Source organism: Choristoneura fumiferana, chromosome 16 (assembly GCF_025370935.1).
Source record: "Choristoneura fumiferana chromosome 16, NRCan_CFum_1, whole genome shotgun sequence".
In the NCBI taxonomy this organism is placed as follows: Eukaryota; Metazoa; Arthropoda; class Insecta; order Lepidoptera; family Tortricidae; genus Choristoneura; species Choristoneura fumiferana.
Window position 1 is genome coordinate 7,953,152 of NC_133487.1, and position 20,766 is coordinate 7,973,917.

Genomic DNA, 20,766 nt, shown 5'->3' on the forward strand with positions numbered 1-20,766 from the left:
ATTGAAACATTTTTTTAAATTATATCAGAAGAGCCAGAAATAACCCCTGTATACAAAATGCCGTCTCAAGGACTTTAAAAATGTTAGATTTGACTTTAATTCCTTTTGCCCATGTTGAATTTTACGAATCTGTAATTAAAAAAAAACATTGTATAAATTACGGCTAATAAAACATGAGATTGCTTAATTTTTTTCATAATGTTAAAATTGATACAATCCGTCTAAAAGTAGATGTTCTAATTACATTGTAGCGTAAACAATCGCTTAATAAACTGCAAATGAATTTGAAAGGCACTTCAAATATCAAGAAATTTGAAACTGACAAGCATTTATATTTTATAAAGCCAAAGTTCGAGTGAAATTAATACTTTATTGTTTCTTTGTTACAAATCATTATTAGTGATGTTAAGACGATAATAAAAAGTTTACAACGAGCTAATTCCGTAGGCAGAAGTTACTTTGTAAGACTTTATTAACATACAAATATTTTACCGAAGCGGTGACAGCGGTCAGCGTTTTAGGAGCAGGGTTACTTTGACGCTTTACGGAAAAGGGGAGTGTAGAGAGGCAATTTACGCGGATTAAGCATGTCTATGTAAGTTTTTTTATAGTTTGTCAGCATTGAAGCTAAAAGGGAAGCTATCAAACGATATTAAATGAAGGGTCTGTTGATTAATGATGCTTTAAATGTTTTACCTATTATCATAGCTTTATTATTAAGTATATCAGTTTTTTCGCGCAGTATTATCGTATGAAAATAATTATATTTAATGTCGCTTCTTATTTAAAGGCCAATCTTCATCTCGTTATATTTGTGGTTTCCAGTAACGTTTTACCAACGAACCGAGGACAAAAAAACGGAGGAGGTTCTCAAGTCGACGCCTACCTATATATTTTTTTAATGTATGATCACGCATAACTTTTTACAAAGTAGTCCGATTTTAATAAGTATTTATTTTTTTATTAGAAAGAGTATACCCCGAAATTGGTCCCATATTTTGGAAAAAAATCCAGCCCTAAGGGTAGGAAACGGGCGATGATTGATTGTTCATTCACTGATTGTAATGTATGACCACGTATAACTTTTTACATAGTAGTCCGGTTTTGATAATTCATTTTTTATTGAATACCACGCTTTTGGTTTCATATAAATTTGGAAGAAAAATCCTACCCAAAGGGTGGGAAAAATTATAAAATAAAAACTTATGAACAAAAAAATTAAACAGCCGAAAAAACAAAAAACCAAAAAATAATAAACCATATAAAAAAGGTTTGTTATTTTTTAGTTTTTTGTTTTCTACGATTTGATTTTCTTGTTAAAAAGTTTTTATTTTATAATTTTTTCTTAGTCTAGGCGTACCAGTTTGAAGTCGGTGCTTCAGTACTAGCCAGTAGGACTGGACCTATAGTCGTCTACCTGATGGGCTTCTATCACATCACTCCTCCTGGCTCGTGCTGAGGTGCCGACTTCAAACTGGTACTTAGATTACGGTTAAATAAAAAAAGTTTATTATTTTTTGCTTTTCAGTTTTTTCGGCGGTTTAATTTTTTGTTAAAAAGTTTTAGTGAATACATTAGCAATCGTTTTGTTTGATCATCATTATTATTTCTTAATTGGTAATTTTAATTTACCGTAAACTACAAAGTATTTATTATCATATTCCGAAAATTCACGATCATATTGAATAAGTTGGGAAAACTAAACTAAATAGTACTTTTAGGGGCTATTTCACCACTCATTGATTAATTTTAATTGACGCATAAATGTGATGCCGTCTCCGTCTATTCGAACAAAACAAACAGATACGACGGCATCACATTTATCCATGAAATAAATTTAAACAATTGTAATAATTATATTTTTGGTTACCCTACTTAGATACGGGAAATCACCAAAATAGCATAAAAAAAGTAATGAAAAAGTCTGCTGGGCGTAAATTTGACGATTGTCAAGTCACCGCGCTGAATAAAAGGCGCTCGAGGTTGCCAGTGTTGCCACAGGTGCCGTAATATTGCAAAAAAAGTTTTTTTTTAACCATTTTAACAACATGGTCGACGGCAACTTAATTTCGAGGATTGTAACGTGGCATGTAAGTTACTTACCAGGTAAAGATCTAAGTGCCGATCGACACAGATTTTGGTCAAAATACGGTACGATGGGGCGTCGGAGGTGACAAGTATCACGGATGAAGGGAATTTTAGATTTCCAGCACTGAATGAACAATGTTATTGTCTCGAAATTCGAAAGTAAAATACCTCGTAATAGCGTGCGAGTTGATTTATAAATAAACCCTTGATTTCTTCTGATCATCAATACGATTGAAGATTTGCAAGTTTACAAGTGCCGGAATTTGGGAAAATTGGCCACAACAATGCGTGCCGGAACCCTGAAACGATTAATAAATTGTCAATAACACTTTAATTTGTAGCTTATATTTAATAACATACTAATGCTACGACCTGACTCCACTCATCAATCAGGAACCTTGAATGTACGTTAGGCAACACTTACCACAGATTACGCAAACTTATTATTATTTGTGTAGGCCGGGTGTTAATCGTGTTAATCCATTGTTAATCCTCAATCATGTCATGAATGTCAAACTGAATGACAGCAGGGCTACTACGACACTCGAAACTCGAAGTTCGTGTCGTGCGGTCCCTCTCGCTCTCGTATTAAATAGTATAAGTATCAGACGGACCGCACGCCACGAACTTCGAGTTTCGAGTTTCGTAGTAGCCCTGCAGGTCAGCCAACATACCCGACAAAGTTGCCATAAACAAATAGAAATTGTAGTAGTAGAAAATTGTAGAAATAGTATTGTTAGAAATAAAATACATTACACAATAGATGGGGGTACAGGGGGTTAGCCAAATAGATTTTGTACACACAGAAGGACGTCGGCACTAACACACATGTAAGGCAAATGGATAATTGGAGAGTAGAGATTTGGTAGAGTTTGATGAGAATACGAGTATCTGGTTCAAATTGGATACCCTTCGAGCTTACTGGATGCATCGCTAACTTGTGGCGAAGAATAATTAACCATTGATATTGAACTAATATCCTTTGATTAATAATCGAGTATGCTGCATAGTATTCTTAGATCTTTCGTTCATTAGTAAATGTCACATTGCGTATAATACAGAAAGAAGTGCATATATGCCAGGTTTTAGATCTAAAAATAACTCACAAAAGGTACAACGCCGGGTATCCACCTGTTTCGGGCGAATGCGTACTCGCTCAGAAAACAGGGCTCGTTTGTAGGCTGCCATGAATAAAAGATGCATTCCTTGCAGGTCTTTTTGAATACTCTCACATGGAATTCAATGCTGAGCGAGGTACAGCGACGGACGCGGAGGAGGGTACTTCTTCTGGGTCTACTGTAAAGGCCGATGACCCCTCGCTCGCCGATATGACCCGCGCCGCCCTCTCCATATTGTTGAAGAACGACAAAGGATTTTTTCTGCTTATTGAGGGTACGTAATTTCATATATAGAGGGTTTTATTGCCGCCTGATATTGTGTCTATCGTATGGTTTTGCGATACGTTACGATAGGTCTTAGATACTTAAGAAAGCAGCAATAGTAATCTGTTTTAAGCAATTTAGTTTTTAATAGGTATTAATGCTCCGGATTTTTGCTCAGTTTAAATCAGTTATTATATTTAAGAAGGTACATGTATTAATACACAAATTAGGCCTGACAATCACAGCATATTTTACGACGTAACCAAATATTGAAATGCGACCTAAATACGCAACAAAGGCATCAATCTCCAATATCATAAGTAATCAATAAAAAATAAATTTGAGTCATCTTACCTCAAAGCTCTGACATGGGGATCTGCTTAATATTCTAGACATTTTTTCTGTCTGAGGAATCGCTAACTTTAATATTGGCTTTACTTAGTATTTCTTCCAATAGGTGGAAGGATAGACCACGCACACCATTACAACAATCCTTATAGAGCGCTGGACGAGACGCTGGAGCTAGAAACTGCGCTTTTGGCGGCTTTGGAGCGAGTCAATCCTGCAGAGACGCTTATTGTCGTCACGGCTGATCATGGACACGTTATGACTTTTGGTGGGCAAGCTACGCCACGAGGACATCCTGTTTTAGGTAATTATTCTTCAGTCAACCAATGAGGGTTTCTGCGAAACGCTAGTTGGCGCTATCAACTTTGTTTGACAACTTTGACATTTGCGTCTCAACTCTGATTGGTGAAATTGGTAACTAGATGAGCCAATCGCAAGCAAGACTATAACGTAAGACGGACTTCTTGGTACTTCGCCTAGCGATACTTAACCTATCAAGAAACCTTAATTACGAAAAAAACCGTTTTGCGCAAATTTTATGTTTTTTTCGGAGGCTTTGTATGCTCGTGTTTACTTTGAGAATGAGTTCGCAGAAGGCTTGTAACGCGTTAGCTTTTTTTGTAATAGTCGGGTCTGTGAGACATTTGTATCGATTTATATGGAAGTAAAGGAGGGTGGGTTCTGCATGATCACATATATGTGTCGCGCAGATGCAGGTGTTGCGAAGCTGCGGAGTGTAGCGGAGAAACAAGGTAAAGTTATGGTTCATTGATATGGATCTCTGCTAAGTAGCCCCTGCACCAATCAATTATTTGAAACTTAAGTCTTATTAGTAAAGGGAAAACTATCAGGCCATCAAAAGCGTATAAAAATGTTAAAACAGGGTTTTGATTGAGAGGGTCTAAAGAGCTACTTAGTTTTTGCTAGCTTGACGTAACAAAATGGTTAGCCAAATGATAAATTAAACGTCGGCTTTCAGACAACGTCTAACTTTAGGCATAACTTTAGATTGGAAATTCTAACAATTTTCATATTATTCGGTTGAAGCCAGCCTGTAAAGCGTATTATGACAGTGAGTGACAGATTGGTAAACGTGCTTAGACTGCACAATGGAATTCTTTAATTTTAAAATAATTTCGTTAATTCTACAAAGCAACCCGCTTTTTTAAAATGTTTTTATTTTTCCATTTTATTAGTTAACCAGAACACTTCTATTAAAATTGATAAACTTTTCTGGAACAAGAAAATAGCACATTAGCATATTCTTCGTTTTCTTAAAGATTCAAATAAGAAAGAAAAATAAAACCGATGTTTTGTTTCGAGTTCCGAACGACATCAGCAAACTAATTCAATGCACACAATCTTTACTATTATTTGTAGAGACATTATGGTATCAAAAGACTGACATCACGGTCTCTTAACGCAATTCTAACGAATTATTAGAAGACTATAATAAAATAGGTAGTTTTTTTTAACGGTGGAAGCATTCTACACTTCTACTGAATGTAGTTAATTGTTAAGATGTTTAGTTTTAATTTGTTAGGTAACCAAGGGACCCTATACGTCCCTGTAATTTTTTTTGTATAATTTTTATGTATTTTTTCTTTAATTTTATACTGTAACTAGCTGGTGCCCGCGGCTTTACCCCCAGTATAGCTTTTTTTTTTAATTTCCTAAATCTTCTTTTATTAGAACCTTCTCCTGACAATAGCAAACACAACAGAAAAAGAATTAGCAAAATCGGTCCAGCCGTTCACGCGTTATGTCGTGATTAAGGGAAATAGGGATTATTTTTTATATATTAAAGAATATTTATATGTATTTTGATTGTAATTATTTATTTTATTTTATTTTGAAAAAAAAAACGACTTTCTGCTAAGTTTCTTGCGGCGCATTCTTCTTGGCAATGATGGTCTTTCCGAAAGCGCTGGTAGTTTAAAAAAAGTGACGTGTAAAAGAGCCCTTAGCGGCCTACTTGCAGAATAAACGTTTTGAATTTTGAATTATATTATAAATTGATCACAGGTGCTGACACAATGGTATCTGACATTGACGGCCTGCGTTACACAACGCTGTTATATGGTTCTGGTCCGGGCCATGCGGAGCCCAGGGCTATACCAGCCAACAGTTCCATTACATCTGCCGACGCGGTCCATGCAGCTGCCGTGCCCCGCCAGTGGGCCACTCATGGAGGGGAGGACGTGCCTATTTATGCTTTAGGTAAGTTAAAGTGCTGTAATTTAGGTTACATTACGCCAACGTGAGGTAATCGCGCTAAACTGGGATCGAAACTATTGGAAATTAACTCTGTGTTAGATAACAGGCTGGCCTCATTTGTTTACCTCCGGACTCAGTTTAAGTATTTTAGCTTTAGCATTAGAAAAAGGGTTAACAAATTTGACGAGTCTTTTAACTGAAAAAGCGCTTTTAAAAAAAATTGAAACCAAAAGAACGTAAATTACCATTATGTCCGTGCTGTATTTATTTTTATTTATTTATTTGTTAAGAAACAAACAGTCATACAGTTAAATAAAAGCAAATTACATTATGGGTTATAAACCAGACCTATAGTTTCCTTAATTAACAAAAGATAAACGTGGCTAGATAAATTTAGAACAGATGTAGTTAAAAAGATGAAGTTATCAAATTACGATCATATCGCGATTACTATAACCAGGACAGTCCGATCACCAGGTAACCGCGGAACCCTACCAAAGCTGGTAAATTTAATTCATTTAATGCATGACGTGAATGTTTCAATGACCAGGTTTCGCGGCGGCCCAGAAATCGAACTGATTGACTATATATCAGTTATATTCCAAGATAAATTGGTTTTTAAATATTGAAATTAAAAGACTCGAGAATCTATTAAGCTTTTTTAAAAGCACTCTTTAGGGTGCGTAAGGTACGTATTATATTTCCTGTGACTTAGGTACTTTTCTCTTTCAATAAAAGAATCTTTCAATAAAAAGACGTCAAGATCATTCACCTTCTTGGTAATGCTAAAATAAATTAAGTGTACGGAATGTAATGTAAGATGTATCGGTGAGTTTATTATAGCTACAAAAAAATGACATTAAACATGTATTGTCGCGCCTTTAGAATGAAACCAGTTTCAGTTTCAGTTTATTTATTTAAAAAAAATACATCGTGTACGAACAGAACATAAAGTCCATCATTAAAAGAATATATTACAATTAAATAATTATGTCATGTATCCTCCTGCGGCCCACCATACAGCAAAATATGACATCGAAATTTATTTTTTTGTACTTAAATTTGAATGATACAGAGAAAAAGACACTTTATTCGTTTTTACTTTGAGCCCCAGGAGGGTATAACAAATAAAAATGTAAAATACGGATTAATAACTCAATAAAAAATAATAATAATAAAAACAACCATTCAACGTTACACCTATAAATATACATTAATCAATTCTAAAAATAAAAAATGACAACAATAAATTAAAACAACAAAAATCAAACCCATCAACAGTCCAATATAAATTTACCTAAGCATGTACTCGTCTATACTGTAGTAGCACTTCTTTAACAAAAACTGCTTTAAGCTATGTTTAAATTTATAATAGCTTGTTATTGTTTTTAATTCAGAGAGTAACCTGTTGAATAATCTCGTCGCCTGATACTTTGCACTGTGCTGAACAACTCTTAATCTAGGTCGAATAGCTGGTGGTAATGCCTTGCGTCTGGTATTTTCCCTTATCTGTCTCTCACTATCGGTTTCTGTGTCGTTGAGGGTTTTTTTGAAATCTGAGAGCAACACCATAATATAAAGGCATGGTGCAGTCAATATTACCAGGTTAGCAAAAAGGCTTCTACAGGATTCCCATTGTGGAATGCGCACCATTGTTCTTATTGCTCTCTTTTGTATAATGAAGGCCTTTTTAAAATTATAGTCATAACTATTTCCCCACAACCTGATACTGTACCTTAATTTCGATTCAACTAATGCAAAATATACTGATTTAAGTTGTTTCAATGTTAACTCATCCCTTAGGCTTTTAATGGCATAGCATGCAGAACTTATAGAGGCTTCAATTGAGTTCAGTTCCTGCTTCCAATTCAAATGACAATCGATATGCACTCCACGGAATTTAATCGTGTCAACCAGGGCAATATTCTCATTATTTAAGTTTGGATAAATATACTCGGTGCTCCGTGTAGTTGTTTTGAACAGTATTGCTCCTGTCTTACTTGTATTGAGCTTTAAATTATTCGCTTTAAACCAAGTATGAAACGCTTTCAGTGCGTCGTTAACTTTAACATTAAGCTGTTCCTTATTGTCTGCCCATACTATCGCATTCGTGTCATCAGCAAAAACGACCAGACTCGTGTCTCGCAGTGAGTTAGTTATTGAATCGATCATATCGTTTGTAAATACAATAAAGAAAATTGGACCTAGTATTGAACCTTAACCGACACAATTCGAAATATTCACATTTCTAAAATAAACTTTGTATAAAACAAAACATGATTGAGCTTTTAAATGAGAATACGTGACATGAAATTTAATGATATTTACGAAGAAATTAATCAGTCACAAACGGTTGGGAAACATTTCACAAAATTACTAACGTCGAATAGCTGGAGCATTTATTTTTCTGAAGTAGTTAGCTGTTTTAAAAGCTGTAGCTCCAAGTTAAATTTAAAAGCAAATGTTGTCTGTCCTCGCGTGGCAATTTGAAAGCGACAATATTTACATACAATTACGTTGGAATCGCCGCAATAACGCTCGTGGAAATAGAGAAATAACAACGTTAAGGTTCATTATTTCTTATGGTCGTCTTCAGTTGTTTCGCCCGGTATTCGCTACATGCTTTGACCCGTTTATGAGAGAAAACTAACTCTACAGTTGAAAGTAGGTAGGTGTTCTTACTTAACTAACTCTTGAGACCGAAATAATGCTCTTAGAACGATCGTACAATTTATTCACCTAATATCCTGTTCCTTTGAGTACCAATGTATTTCTAAAGTACACGCAATGCGGAGATGGCGAGCCATTAAAAGTTTGAGGTTAAGTTAAGAAACATTGTAAAGTTTAACAATGAGTAAATAAAATTGTACAAGTTAGCTCTGGAATTTTCTTTTAGTGTTTGCCTTTGCATATTTAATTTAATCGCCAGTTTCGTTCATTTTACCCACCAACTTCAAGTTTTGTTTTAACAAGCAAGTGTTTTTTATGCGATGAGTTTGCGTTGCTCAAAATTAAGTATCAGAAATGTCATGGATCGCGAAAGTGCCTCGGGCTAAGCTAGAGGTCGCGATGTTCTTATGATAATGTTATTTTTATAAGCCACAGGAAAGTAGAAAAAGCTTTTTCCGTGAAAATAATTTCGTTGCCTATTTCGTGGGCGTAGTTTTATCCTGGTTGAAAAACGATATCCCGTAGTCGTAGTAAAAAAATTGTGTAGTAGCATGATGTTGGAGAAAAAGTAATGTTTACATTTTGCTAGATTTTGAGGGGACTTTACGAACAATCCGTTGTTGTAACGCATACTAAATATTATAATACTATAAATGCGAAAATGTGTGTGTTTGTATGTTTGTCCGTCTTTCACGTCAAAACGGAGCGACAGAATTACGTGATTTTTGACATAGAGATAGTTTATGGGCCAGAGAGTAACATAAGCTACTTTTTATCCAAGAAAAATACACAATTCTCGAGGGAACAGCGCCCGATAACCGAATTCCACGCGGGCGAAGCCGCGGGCAAAAAGCTAGTAAAGATATAGATGTGCCTGCGACTTCGTTTGATGCATAGATTAGATCTAACTCAACTTTTCACAAAATACAACGGTATTCTGTCTGTTCGTTCATTACACGCTCTCTCTACCTCAAAAGGGAAAAAAATCTAGGATCAACCCATATTGAATTAACCTGTGGCACAAAACCTATGGCAACTTTGTTGGTCAATGTTAGATTTAATTGTTTATAATGTAAGTTTTATTGTACCGTTTGTGCCCAAATAATTTTCGATTATTCTGGGTTCTTTGTGAACTAATCCCCATGTCCCCTCAAAAATAATGTCCACTGCGTTACCAAACATTTTTTTTTTGTATATTCTTAGTCCACACACTTTGATAAATGTTATGATTTGGATGTACGTGTGTCTTTCTAAGTTAGAAAATAATATGTTTTTGAAGATTATCTTAACACGTTCACGGACACATGATACGGCACAAGAAAATCTCATATTCTAGCCTTTTACACAAACCCTCCTACTATTGTCACAACAAACGTCATATCCCTAGTGTGTGTAATGCAATAGGGTTTGGGTTACCTTGTAGCTTTCGCTGTGGCACTACTGATCTTTGCGATTTGCCTAAAGCGGCACAAGGTACCTGCTTCTATGCAAACCCTATGAAAAGTTCACGGCTGTAGACGGAACAGCACTTATGTCACAGTAAAATCGCCGGCCACAGACGTAGTGCCGAATCACGAGGGTTTTTATATACGTCTCTGGACGGACTGTCCGTGAAAGTGTTAAATAGCAAGAAATTATGCGTCAAGGAGTAGGTACAACGTACATAGAATAAACCAGTCATGCTTTTGACGCGGTATACTTTGAACATCGATTAGTCTACGAAATCATTATTACAAATAAAAATTTCTTGAAAGATATTTACAAGTTTGTTCAGTAAAACTTGCACAGCCGTTCATTGAAATATTTCGGAATAATTAGAAGACACCTTATAGATACTACGACTTAAAAAAATACTGAATTAATATTGAATTTGTGTCAATTATCAGGTCCCATGGCAACAATATTGTTCGCGGGCGTTGTGGAACAAAGCTACATACCCCACGCGATCGCGTACGCCGCCTGCCTCGCGCACCAATCACGAAGATGCCAGGAGAAGACTAATTTCACACAGCCACAGGTAACACAGTTCTAGCAAAGAAAGCCTAAAAATATCTAGGTGCGAATTACACTATCAATATTATCCTGATATTGTTATCGTCAATCAGCATCATCAGCATCAGCAAGACGTCTACTGTGCTAGGTGAAGTTAATAATATAAAGGTGATCCAAACTACTATTTTTAGGCTTAAGTGCACCTGTGTGACTATGCCAGCCTCATTGAAAGACTCGATGTCCACATACATCAAACACTCCTATTGCGATGTCCAGATTATCTGGCTGCAAAGAAGTGCTTGATGAACCTAATAAAATATGTTCCAATGTTTTTTGTAAACATAACCTAAGTATTTAGCGGTTGATTTTCAAATAATTTTCACTTAAAAAGTACCTTTATTTTTTTATTCGACCAAATTGACGTAACTGTCTCACAATAAATGAAAACGCGAATTAACTAGGGGATTCATTTTAATCAATTTTAATCAATTGGACCATATCGCAAAGTTAAATACACCTGATTTAATAAAATGTATTCTATCTTAACTCGCGTTTGTATTTTTTTTACGAAACCGACCTTTGATAAAATATTGCGTATCAGATGCGTAAGGGTGTCGAAAGATTTCAATCAGAATGAGAAATGACGCAGTACGTGATGTTATTGCAACATGATAGGGGGCTTTAGGGAGCATAGCTGGCAAAAATGTTCACGTTGAATGTTGGAGTTTGTACATCAAAAGATAAAAAAAATACAAAAACCACAAATAAGAAGTTTTTATGTAAATTATCAACTCCATTTTCACAAAAATATATGGTAAAACAGTTGCAGTTACTAAGTTAACCTAGTTTTTCAAAATTTCCTGATTCGTTTTTATGGAAATTTCCTTTTTAAACCTAGTTTTTCAAAATTTCCTGATTCGTTTGTATGGAAATTTCCTTTTTTTTACTACCGAAAAGTCAAAGTCAAAATATCTTTTTTCAATTTAGGCTATAACAAGCACTTATGAATGTCAAAAAAAATCTACCACCGGTTCGGAAAAACCTCTGTTGAGAAGAATCCGGCAAGAAACTCAACGAGGTGCAACAAGAAAAAACTTGTGCAACAAGAAAGGAACTCCATCCATATCGAAAATACAAACTGAAACATAGATGTACAGAAAAACCAGAAAGAGACCAGCGCTGGGAATCAAACCCAGGTCCTCAGTATTCCATGCTGCGTGCTATATCCTTACACCACCACTGGACAGGACCGTAAAAGTAACAAAATTTGGAGTTAAAATAAAAAAAAAAACAAAAACACTCCAAAAAACCAATCTTACTATCCATCCACAAATAGATTAAGATGATTTGAAAGAAACTATGTTAATTAAACTTTGATTCATTCACCTTAACTATCTGCAACTTTTTAATTTTCTTTGCAAAAGCAATGTACCTACTAACTAATTGAGAAATGCTCAAATATACCTAAGTGATCATAAGAAAACGTTTGATAGTCTTAACTCTAAAAGTTAAGAATATTAAAATAAGTTCGCATTCACTGTTAGAACATAATATTGCTAATTAGTAATATTAAATTAGCAACATGTTATGTTCAATCTATAATTATTTAGTACCTAACGTAGCAACACTCGATGTTGGTAATTCTAAGAGAGATATTATTTTTAATTTAATGCGTTTTAAATATATTTTTTGAGCGGTATTCAGTAAGGTATATCGCAGAATAAGAAAATTAAATAGATTACTAATTTAATTAGATAATAATATTTATGAAGTAGCAAAAATGTAACTTGAATTACAATCGTGCTTATTTCTATAACGGGCGACGCGTTTGTTGAAAAATATTCAACGTCCACGCCGTTTTTAAGTACCATCCGTAGTTATCACTTTAGGTCATCGGTTAATTGGGACAAAGGGGGCCTCCGACACTTTTAGCTATGTTTTGTTCAACAGCAGGCATACAAAATAAAACTGTTGTTTAGAAAAAAAAACATAATCTTAAATCTCTTTTTTATCATTTTTTTTATTAGTGAAATTTGCATTTCATTTTGAATCGGGATTTTTTATTATTTTAACTGTGAGTACACTGCAGAAATATCTGCCACAGAGAAACGTGCAAAAACATCTGACACGTCCTACCAGCCCTATAAATAGAGTCGTATCAGATATTTATGCACGCTTTTTGTGTCAGATTTTGGTGCTCTGGTGACTGTACATTGCTTTAAAATTTGCATAATATTATTTATTTTTCTAAACTACTTAGTTCATTTGAGTCAGCCAATGTACATAAACCAATAAAAAATAATAACTGTAGAGTATGGAAAAAAACTTGCCATTTGATTTGGCTTGGCCCACGAAATTAATGCTCGACCTATTTGTTTTTTTGGTGTGTTGCTGTCAAAAGAAAATTTGGAAAATAAAAATTCTGTTTTTGGGATCAAGCGGGCGTATGCTAGTTGCTATTTTTGTACCAATTTATTTTGTTTGTTTTAGTAACAAAAGCCTATTATAGCGAAATGAACTAAACTGACAAGGTATACCTCAACCAATCCTTACATCCTTTTACTAAAATACATTACTTACTACTAAATATATTATTCTTAGGACTACATTATAGGTAAATGCGAAAGTAACTCTGTCTGTCCGTTACCTTTTCATGTTCAAACCGCTAAACCGATTTAAATGAAATTGAATATGGATATACTCGTAGTTTGAGACTTTGAAAAGAACATAATAAACGCACTCTTCGCAGACTAAATCACGAGAAAAGACTAGTGTTATATTTACTCAATTATGCCCAAAGGTTACAAACTTCCTCACTTGTTACTAGGTATATTTAATCTATAAAGTATAAATCATCAAAAGGAACTTTGCGTACCAAAGTAAATTCGATGTTAATTTTGATAATAGCATCAAAATGTTTAAGGGTTCTATGCGAGTTTTATTGAGTCTATTTAAATTTTGAATACTGATACTGTAGTTGTAATGGACAAGTTTGATAATTAACTAATGACAAGTTCGTTACCCGTTTAGGTAAACTTATCGCTGAAAACTTTGTAAGAAATATCGTAAAATAAAACACAAATGCACACCATAATTAAAGGTATTTATAATACAGCTCAGATAATAAAACAGCGAATAATCTTTTGAATATTTCAATATACCGGATATAGTAAATCTACTTAAATACTACAAACTACCTTAAAATAAGACCAAGGACACGCGAACATTTTGGAACGATCTTCTCGACTGCCATTCACAACTGTAGCAAAATGACAAACTTCTTCAAAAGACGCAGCAATAAATTAAATTATTAATATTAACTCGCCAGGTACAGCTCCCAAAATGCGTCGCACCGGAAGTTAGCAGCGTCGCAGCGGACGACAACCGCGACGCGTCGGGGGGCCGTCGCGTCGTCGTCGCGTCGAGCGTCATGTCTGACGAACGCGTCACGAGATCTGACGCTCACAAACCCCCCTTAAACCTCATCATCAGTGTCATAGTTACGTTTAGCACAGTACAGTTGATTATCAATTAATTCACATTTCTTTCGAATTGGTTTCACGTTAGATAATGAAAATTTGTACAGGGAAGTTTTTAGCGATACAGATCAGAATTATTGTAAATAAGATTAGTGATTGTAAATAAAAATGATAAACGTTTGAAATGATGATTTTATTTAATTCCTTGGCACAAAGAGCTAAGTATTTATAGAACTATGCAAAAAACGGGTAATAAGTACTTTGCTGTGTTTTAAATATAATACAAAAGAGAAGGACTAACCAAATACCTAATTAAATTACTTCAGTATGGCTTTTTAGTAAGTCGAAATAATGTGAGCAGGTTCCATCTATTCAAAAACGTGAATTTCATTTCTATTTATTGCACTGCACTTAAACATGGCATACAAGGCTCCTGTAAAACATTATCGTAAACTACATAAAAAAGCACTTATGAAAGACTACATTTCCACATTTCTCGGTGCGATAAAACACTACCAAAAATCCCTGAAATTGATTTTTCGTATTTACGAGTACTTTGTACACGAAAACTGCATTATTACAAAAACTTTGCGCTATAGGTAAATAAAGGCTTCGTCCGTAAAACTCAGTTATGATAAAGGTAACAATTGGGTACCTTAAGTTTTCTAGGATGGTAAATATTATATTTTTTATCGATAGTAGACTTATAATGTAGCTCACCCCTGTAGATAGATTTTATGTCACTTGCCGTTTTTTTGTAATGGTGTAGGTATCCATGGGCGGCGGTGATCACTTACCATCAGGTGACCCGCATGCTCATTTTCCAGGTAAATAACAAAAAAAAATCATTTCGGCAAATCACACGTTTCATCGGATTAATTAATAGGTGTGCCTTGTGCCTTGGTCTGTTTTTTTTATTCGACTGGATGGCAAACAAGAAAGTGGGTCTCCTGATGGTAAGATATCACCACCGCCCATAAACATCTGCAACACCAGGGGTATTGCAGATGCGTTGCCAACCTAGAGGCCTAAGATAAGATAACTCAAGTGCCAGTAATTTCACCGGCTGTCTTACTCTCCACGCCGTTCCGTTTTGCCATTTTGGCTACGGAGCCCTAAAAAGGAGTTCTGTCGTAAAAAGATACTAATCGAAAATGGCCTGAACTGCTTCGAGAAAAGGATGGTACGGCCGTGCCGCTTTTTGGCCGACTTGGCCGAGGCACTGCCGTGCCCCCAGAAAATATATTTTTGAAAAAAAAAGATGTTTAGATTATGTTATTCTTATTAATCTTTATAAGGCTGTTTCATGATTAATGACTGTAATAGTAGATTATTGTCGTGGCCTGGAAGTAGGCAATTGCTGGCTGAGTATGAGTATTAAACGGACGAGCTTGCGAGTCCGTTTAACTAATACGAAGCCAGAAATTGCTATTCCAGCCGAGACTAATATAAAGCTTTTCTCAAAAATGGTGAATAATTCTGAAATAGAATAAACTTTTTCTCAAATATATTAAAATTTAATTTTATTCCAATATTTTTCTTATGCTTTCCCGCCTTTTTTCATTAAAAATAACTGCAGGTGTATTTTTCCACCGAAAACACCACAAGCTATTTCAGACCCAATAGTAAAAGTCCGGAGTTCCAACAAAATATCTAATACCGACCATTAGACTTGGCTGTTTACGACTTGTGCCAACATTTCATGGCCTTTTAACTTTAAAAAAAAAGTGACTGATTGCAGGCGCGCTAATTCATTATTGCCGAGCTAGCGCGCCTGCAATCTTTTTAACTTTTTAATTTTTCGCTGACCATAAACTATGCACTTCACCTTCTGATATGTAAAGAATAATGTCAACTTTTACGGACATTTTTGAGAAAAGTAAGTTAAACGTCTTCTAAGTCACTACACTCTTGAGAATTCGTACCACAGTAAAGCATGCGCGTAGGATTGTAGGTACATATTTGACGATCATATTGTTTAAAATCGAGCTCTTTGATGTAGAGATGACAATTAGATGTAGAGATGAGAAAGATTTACTGAGTCTTAATAAAAATAATACCGATTACCTATCTCGTAAATGAAGCTGAAATAATGAGATAATTTTTAGCTATATATCGTCGTGATTAAATCCCGGGTGTGGTATTAATTATACCTCGTAAACTTTCCATAACTTGTATAAATAACCAAGCTTTAAAACCACAGTCCATTTGTCTTTAGTCAAAATATGCAGAAATAAACGCTTTACGAATTAATCTACTCAAGCTTAGTAAAACCTGAACTTTAACCTCGGAGTTATTTGGTATGAAAAAATCTATTCCCCTTTTCTAGCGGCTGTCTCCCTCTAACTTTTTAGGTGCGAGGGAGGTAATAAATAGGTCGTACGTGGGGGATAGTCAGTGCCGAACTTTGTTTTATGGCGGTGGAGAGGAACATTGTGCAGAACATTATATGTATGGTCGGTACCTGCTCTTCTATCATAGCGGTTTCGTTGTGCAAAACTATTTGAAAAAGAAACACTATTTTCGAATGAATGTATGTATAATATTTCGCCAACACTGTAATACGTCGTATTGTAAAAAGTGAACAAGATCAATTTTTTTAACACATAGTAAGTACAGTGTGTTCCATAGCTCGTCCAACGCCGTGGATTTCTGCTTTCCGTCAAAAACCAGGCAAATGCACCGAAATGTGGATGAACTTGCGCTTCACAGTTAGTGAAAGAAAGAAAGAAAGAAAGAAAGAAACATTTATTCGTGACAAACAAAAGAACAATGGATAAATAAAATAAAATAAAGAAAAAATAGTTTTATGTATGCCCCGAAATGGTCCCAAATCAGCAATCTGCCGCTCTTGCGAATGGCGCTGGTCTTCTTTTGGGACCATCGGGGTCATCATACATTAAAAAAAAAATTACATCATTAAATACAGTGAGACCGATAAAATTTTCACTTAAAAAAAATAAAAACTTTAAATGAAATTGTTACCTATATTGTAGAGCCGAGCCAAGCCAACTCTGCAAAGAATAACATGGCAACACTGCAAATGTAACGCATATTATGTACGTGATTTGACGTTAAAATATAGTGCCGCCAAATCACTCCGTTGCAGACCTAGCTTGGCCAGGCCCTATTTCGATCCAATTTATGAAGTGAAAAACAAATTGGATAGGCAAACGCATACCAAAAAGAAGACATAGGCACAGGCAAGTCTCCTTTACCCGTTGACATATCTATGTGCCTAACGGCATAGATTTCAATGCCTTTACCCTTCCTGTTCCGAACAAAAAGAAAGAATAGACAAAAAAAAACAAACAAAACCATGCAATTCGCTAGCAACTAGTGCTTAATCATGAACCACGAGTATCTAATAGTAGATTGTTCAACAAGGTACTAAAACAAGCCATAATGACACGAGATGTTTAGCCACCCGAGCAGAACGAGGGTGGCTATAGTTCGAGTGGCATTATGGTGGTTTAGTCTCGCGTTAAACACTCTACTTTTTATTTTGAAGGCGAAAAATAAAAACAAGGTTCTGTTCAAAATTCAAATAGCAAAAAAAAATTGTTACGCGGTTTTTTTCTTTTCTTTTATTGTTTTTGAAGTGACGCTTTAAATGCTCGCATATTTATCCCACAGTTTCAAAATTGAAAACTATTTTAAAACTGATTGGATCATGCATAATAAAATGAATTAATCCTTAATATAATTGAATAGATTCATATTCGTAATCATTAATTATGTTTCACGAAATTAAATCGTGTTTTTTTTTATATTTTTGCACAGTTATCATTTTTAGGCTATTTCCACGCCCTCCTTTCACAAACACCGTGATAGCTGTTTCCAACGTAAATAAAAAAAAATGTGTTCAATTTTCATTATAACTTCAAAGTAAATTTCGTTCCTTTGGTAATATATTATTTAAGTTGTATTGTACGCCTCTTTGCCAGATGCAAACTTAGTTTTAAATGTTTTTTTTTTCTATTGTATCACCTCGGTTAACTTAATAAAATATCCGTTTCTGATTATCTTGTCCAACAAACCGTGACGAAATCTAAATTGGTTATTTATTTATCTGTAAAGTCAGGTCGCAAAAATGATAAACTGAATAAAGTGAGACTACGACTATTTTTACTACTTCTGCTGCTTACTATTTCTGGTGAACAATAAAGAGTCATTGTATTGTAATTTTCTGAACCACGTCTGTTTCTTTCTTACAAAAATTGTATTTAAATGATCTTCATCTTTCCTATAACGTAAGAAAATATGCTTTTTTGTGTTTATAATTCACGTCTCGTTGATAAAAAGGGCTGTATCTCTTTATAAGGGTAGGACTTGACGAAGACAAATTGTGTTCGCACGATGACCCATAACTGCATGACAGGGTAAGAATAGTCAGTTTATTAGGTCGGACATTATGTATTTCTTTTTCAATTTTCAGACAAAGAAAACCAAGCAGAGTAAAACGTCTCAGGAATAAAAAAAACCTGATATTTATACTTGGCTGGAGTGAGTTACATAATATTCAGTCAAAAATATAGTGTGATGGTGTTATAACAATATCTCACTTGTATTATTGTAGAAAAAAAAATGAAAAGCTGAATTTACCTAAAAGAACACATAAATATTTTAATAGAACAATACTGAATATGTGTGAATATTTTTAATAATAAAACGCTGCAAGTGGAGTTTCATTGCGTGTATTAAACAATCTTTTATATGCCAATTATAAGACTTTTAGTCAGGTAAGCTTGATATTATAAGGGAACTTTGCTACTTGTTAAGGGTAACTACTACAAACAATTTATTAAAACCGGCCAAGAGCGTGTCGGACACGCCCAAAATAGAGTTCCGCAGCCATTACGTTCGTATGTACGTTTCGTATTTTGTACGGAATATTCCAAGTTTAGGTATATTTTATACCTTAGGCTGCTATTTACTCTTAAACTACTAATACTTCTCAAGAAAACTTAACCGTTATAGTCTTTCTTGTAAGTTTGATATACCTACTACCGTAAACTGCTTCAACTTTGCCCTCTGGCCCAACATTGCCTTATTCGATTTAGAGTCGATAACTTAGCACTCTTATAGGTTTTAAACTTTTATATACACGGGAATTATTATTACGGGGGATAAAAGTTTAAAAACCTTAGAAGGGTGCTAGTTATTGACTCTAAATCGAATCAGACAATGTTGGGGCCAGAGGGCAAAGTTGAAGCAGTTTACGGTACAACCTGAATTTTTCAAATTTTTCCACCCACTTTCGCTGAATCTAAAAATCGTTCTAGCAACCCCTAATGGTTTTTAAAGACCTATCAAACGATATCCCATACTACAAGGTTAGATGAGAAAAAATAAATCAATCCCACTTTACGTATATGGGGGGGTACTCTAAAAAATATTTTTTTGAATTTTTTTATTGTACCATTTGGTCGGCATAGTTTACATATATGTTAGTGCAAAATTACAGCTTTCTAGCATTGATAGTCCCTGAGCAAAGCCGCGGACGGACAGACAGACAGACATGGCGAAACTATAAGGGTTCCGTTTTGGCCATTTTGGCTACGGAACCCTAAAAATAGTGTTATCAAACAAGAAGAACAATAAAAGTACATATAAAATTTGAAACTATTTTATTCAAATATGCAAGAAATGTCTTGCAGATGCATGATTTAGAATTATACCTTTGTAGGTACAGTCACCAGCACTAATATCTGACACAACAAGCGTGCATAAATATCTGATCAGATCAATACGACTCTATTTCTAGGGCCGGAAGGACGTGTCAGATATATTTGCACGCTCAGATATTAATGCTGGTGACTGTACTTCTTTGTATATCTTCGCACTTGAAGTGAAATGTAGTTCCACATACTCCTAAAGATTGAAAGCCCCACACATCTTCTGATTTTCTTAGCCGCCTGAGGTTCAACGATCTAGGTACATACCTCATGTTTGGGTTAATAATACATGTTTAGTACTTTACTTTTGTGTCGCTTAAAATCCAAATCAATTTGTATTAGATTTTGCATGTCATATTAAATATTTTCCAAAAAGTCACATTCCCGCCGCTAGAGGGCGCTACGAGTTCCAAACTGATGTTTAATTTATTATTTTTTGCAATAAATTTGTCTTGCACTGGATACCGCTTAGAACGGTAGTTTTGTTATTTCTCCTACACCTTCAGCGTACGGCACATAAAAGTGGTCCTTACCGAACGGATTATAAGAACTATTTTTCAAATCCCGTGAACGTGAATTAACCTCATCGATTAACCTCATCGAAGTTGTTTACGAGTTAAAGTTGAAAGTTAAAAACGGACATTATTAAATAAAGAATAGACTAAAAACTAAGGACAAAGTGAATTTACAAGTGTAATAAACATTAGTGGGAACTGTGAAGTGTGAAAAAAAAACTAGTAACTAATCATGGAAGAGTACATTGTGGAACAAGAAAATACTTATGTTTTGATTATTTCGACGATAAGTAATTATAAGAAAACACCGAAACAAAGATTAACTAAAGGTTATGTACAAGTACGAATGGAAACCCTCACTGATTATTGGTCGAAATTTCGTAGCAATCATTTGGCA

General features: G+C 34.8%; 1 protein-coding gene across 1 annotated transcript in view; it reads left to right on the forward strand.

The window, feature by feature from the left end:
• LOC141436234 (alkaline phosphatase-like) overlaps nucleotides 1-14,355 on the forward strand; it is a 102,944-nt gene extending 88,589 nt beyond the window's left edge. The window contains exons 8-12 of the mRNA XM_074099126.1: nucleotides 3,301-3,480; nucleotides 3,928-4,122; nucleotides 5,844-6,038; nucleotides 10,592-10,722; nucleotides 14,026-14,355. Of these exons, the coding sequence (XP_073955227.1) occupies nucleotides 3,301-3,480; nucleotides 3,928-4,122; nucleotides 5,844-6,038; nucleotides 10,592-10,722; nucleotides 14,026-14,232 (908 nt within the window). The 3' untranslated portion in view covers nucleotides 14,233-14,355. The remainder of the gene's footprint in view (nucleotides 1-3,300; nucleotides 3,481-3,927; nucleotides 4,123-5,843; nucleotides 6,039-10,591; nucleotides 10,723-14,025) is intronic.
• Nucleotides 14,356-20,766: the final 6,411 nt, after the last annotated feature.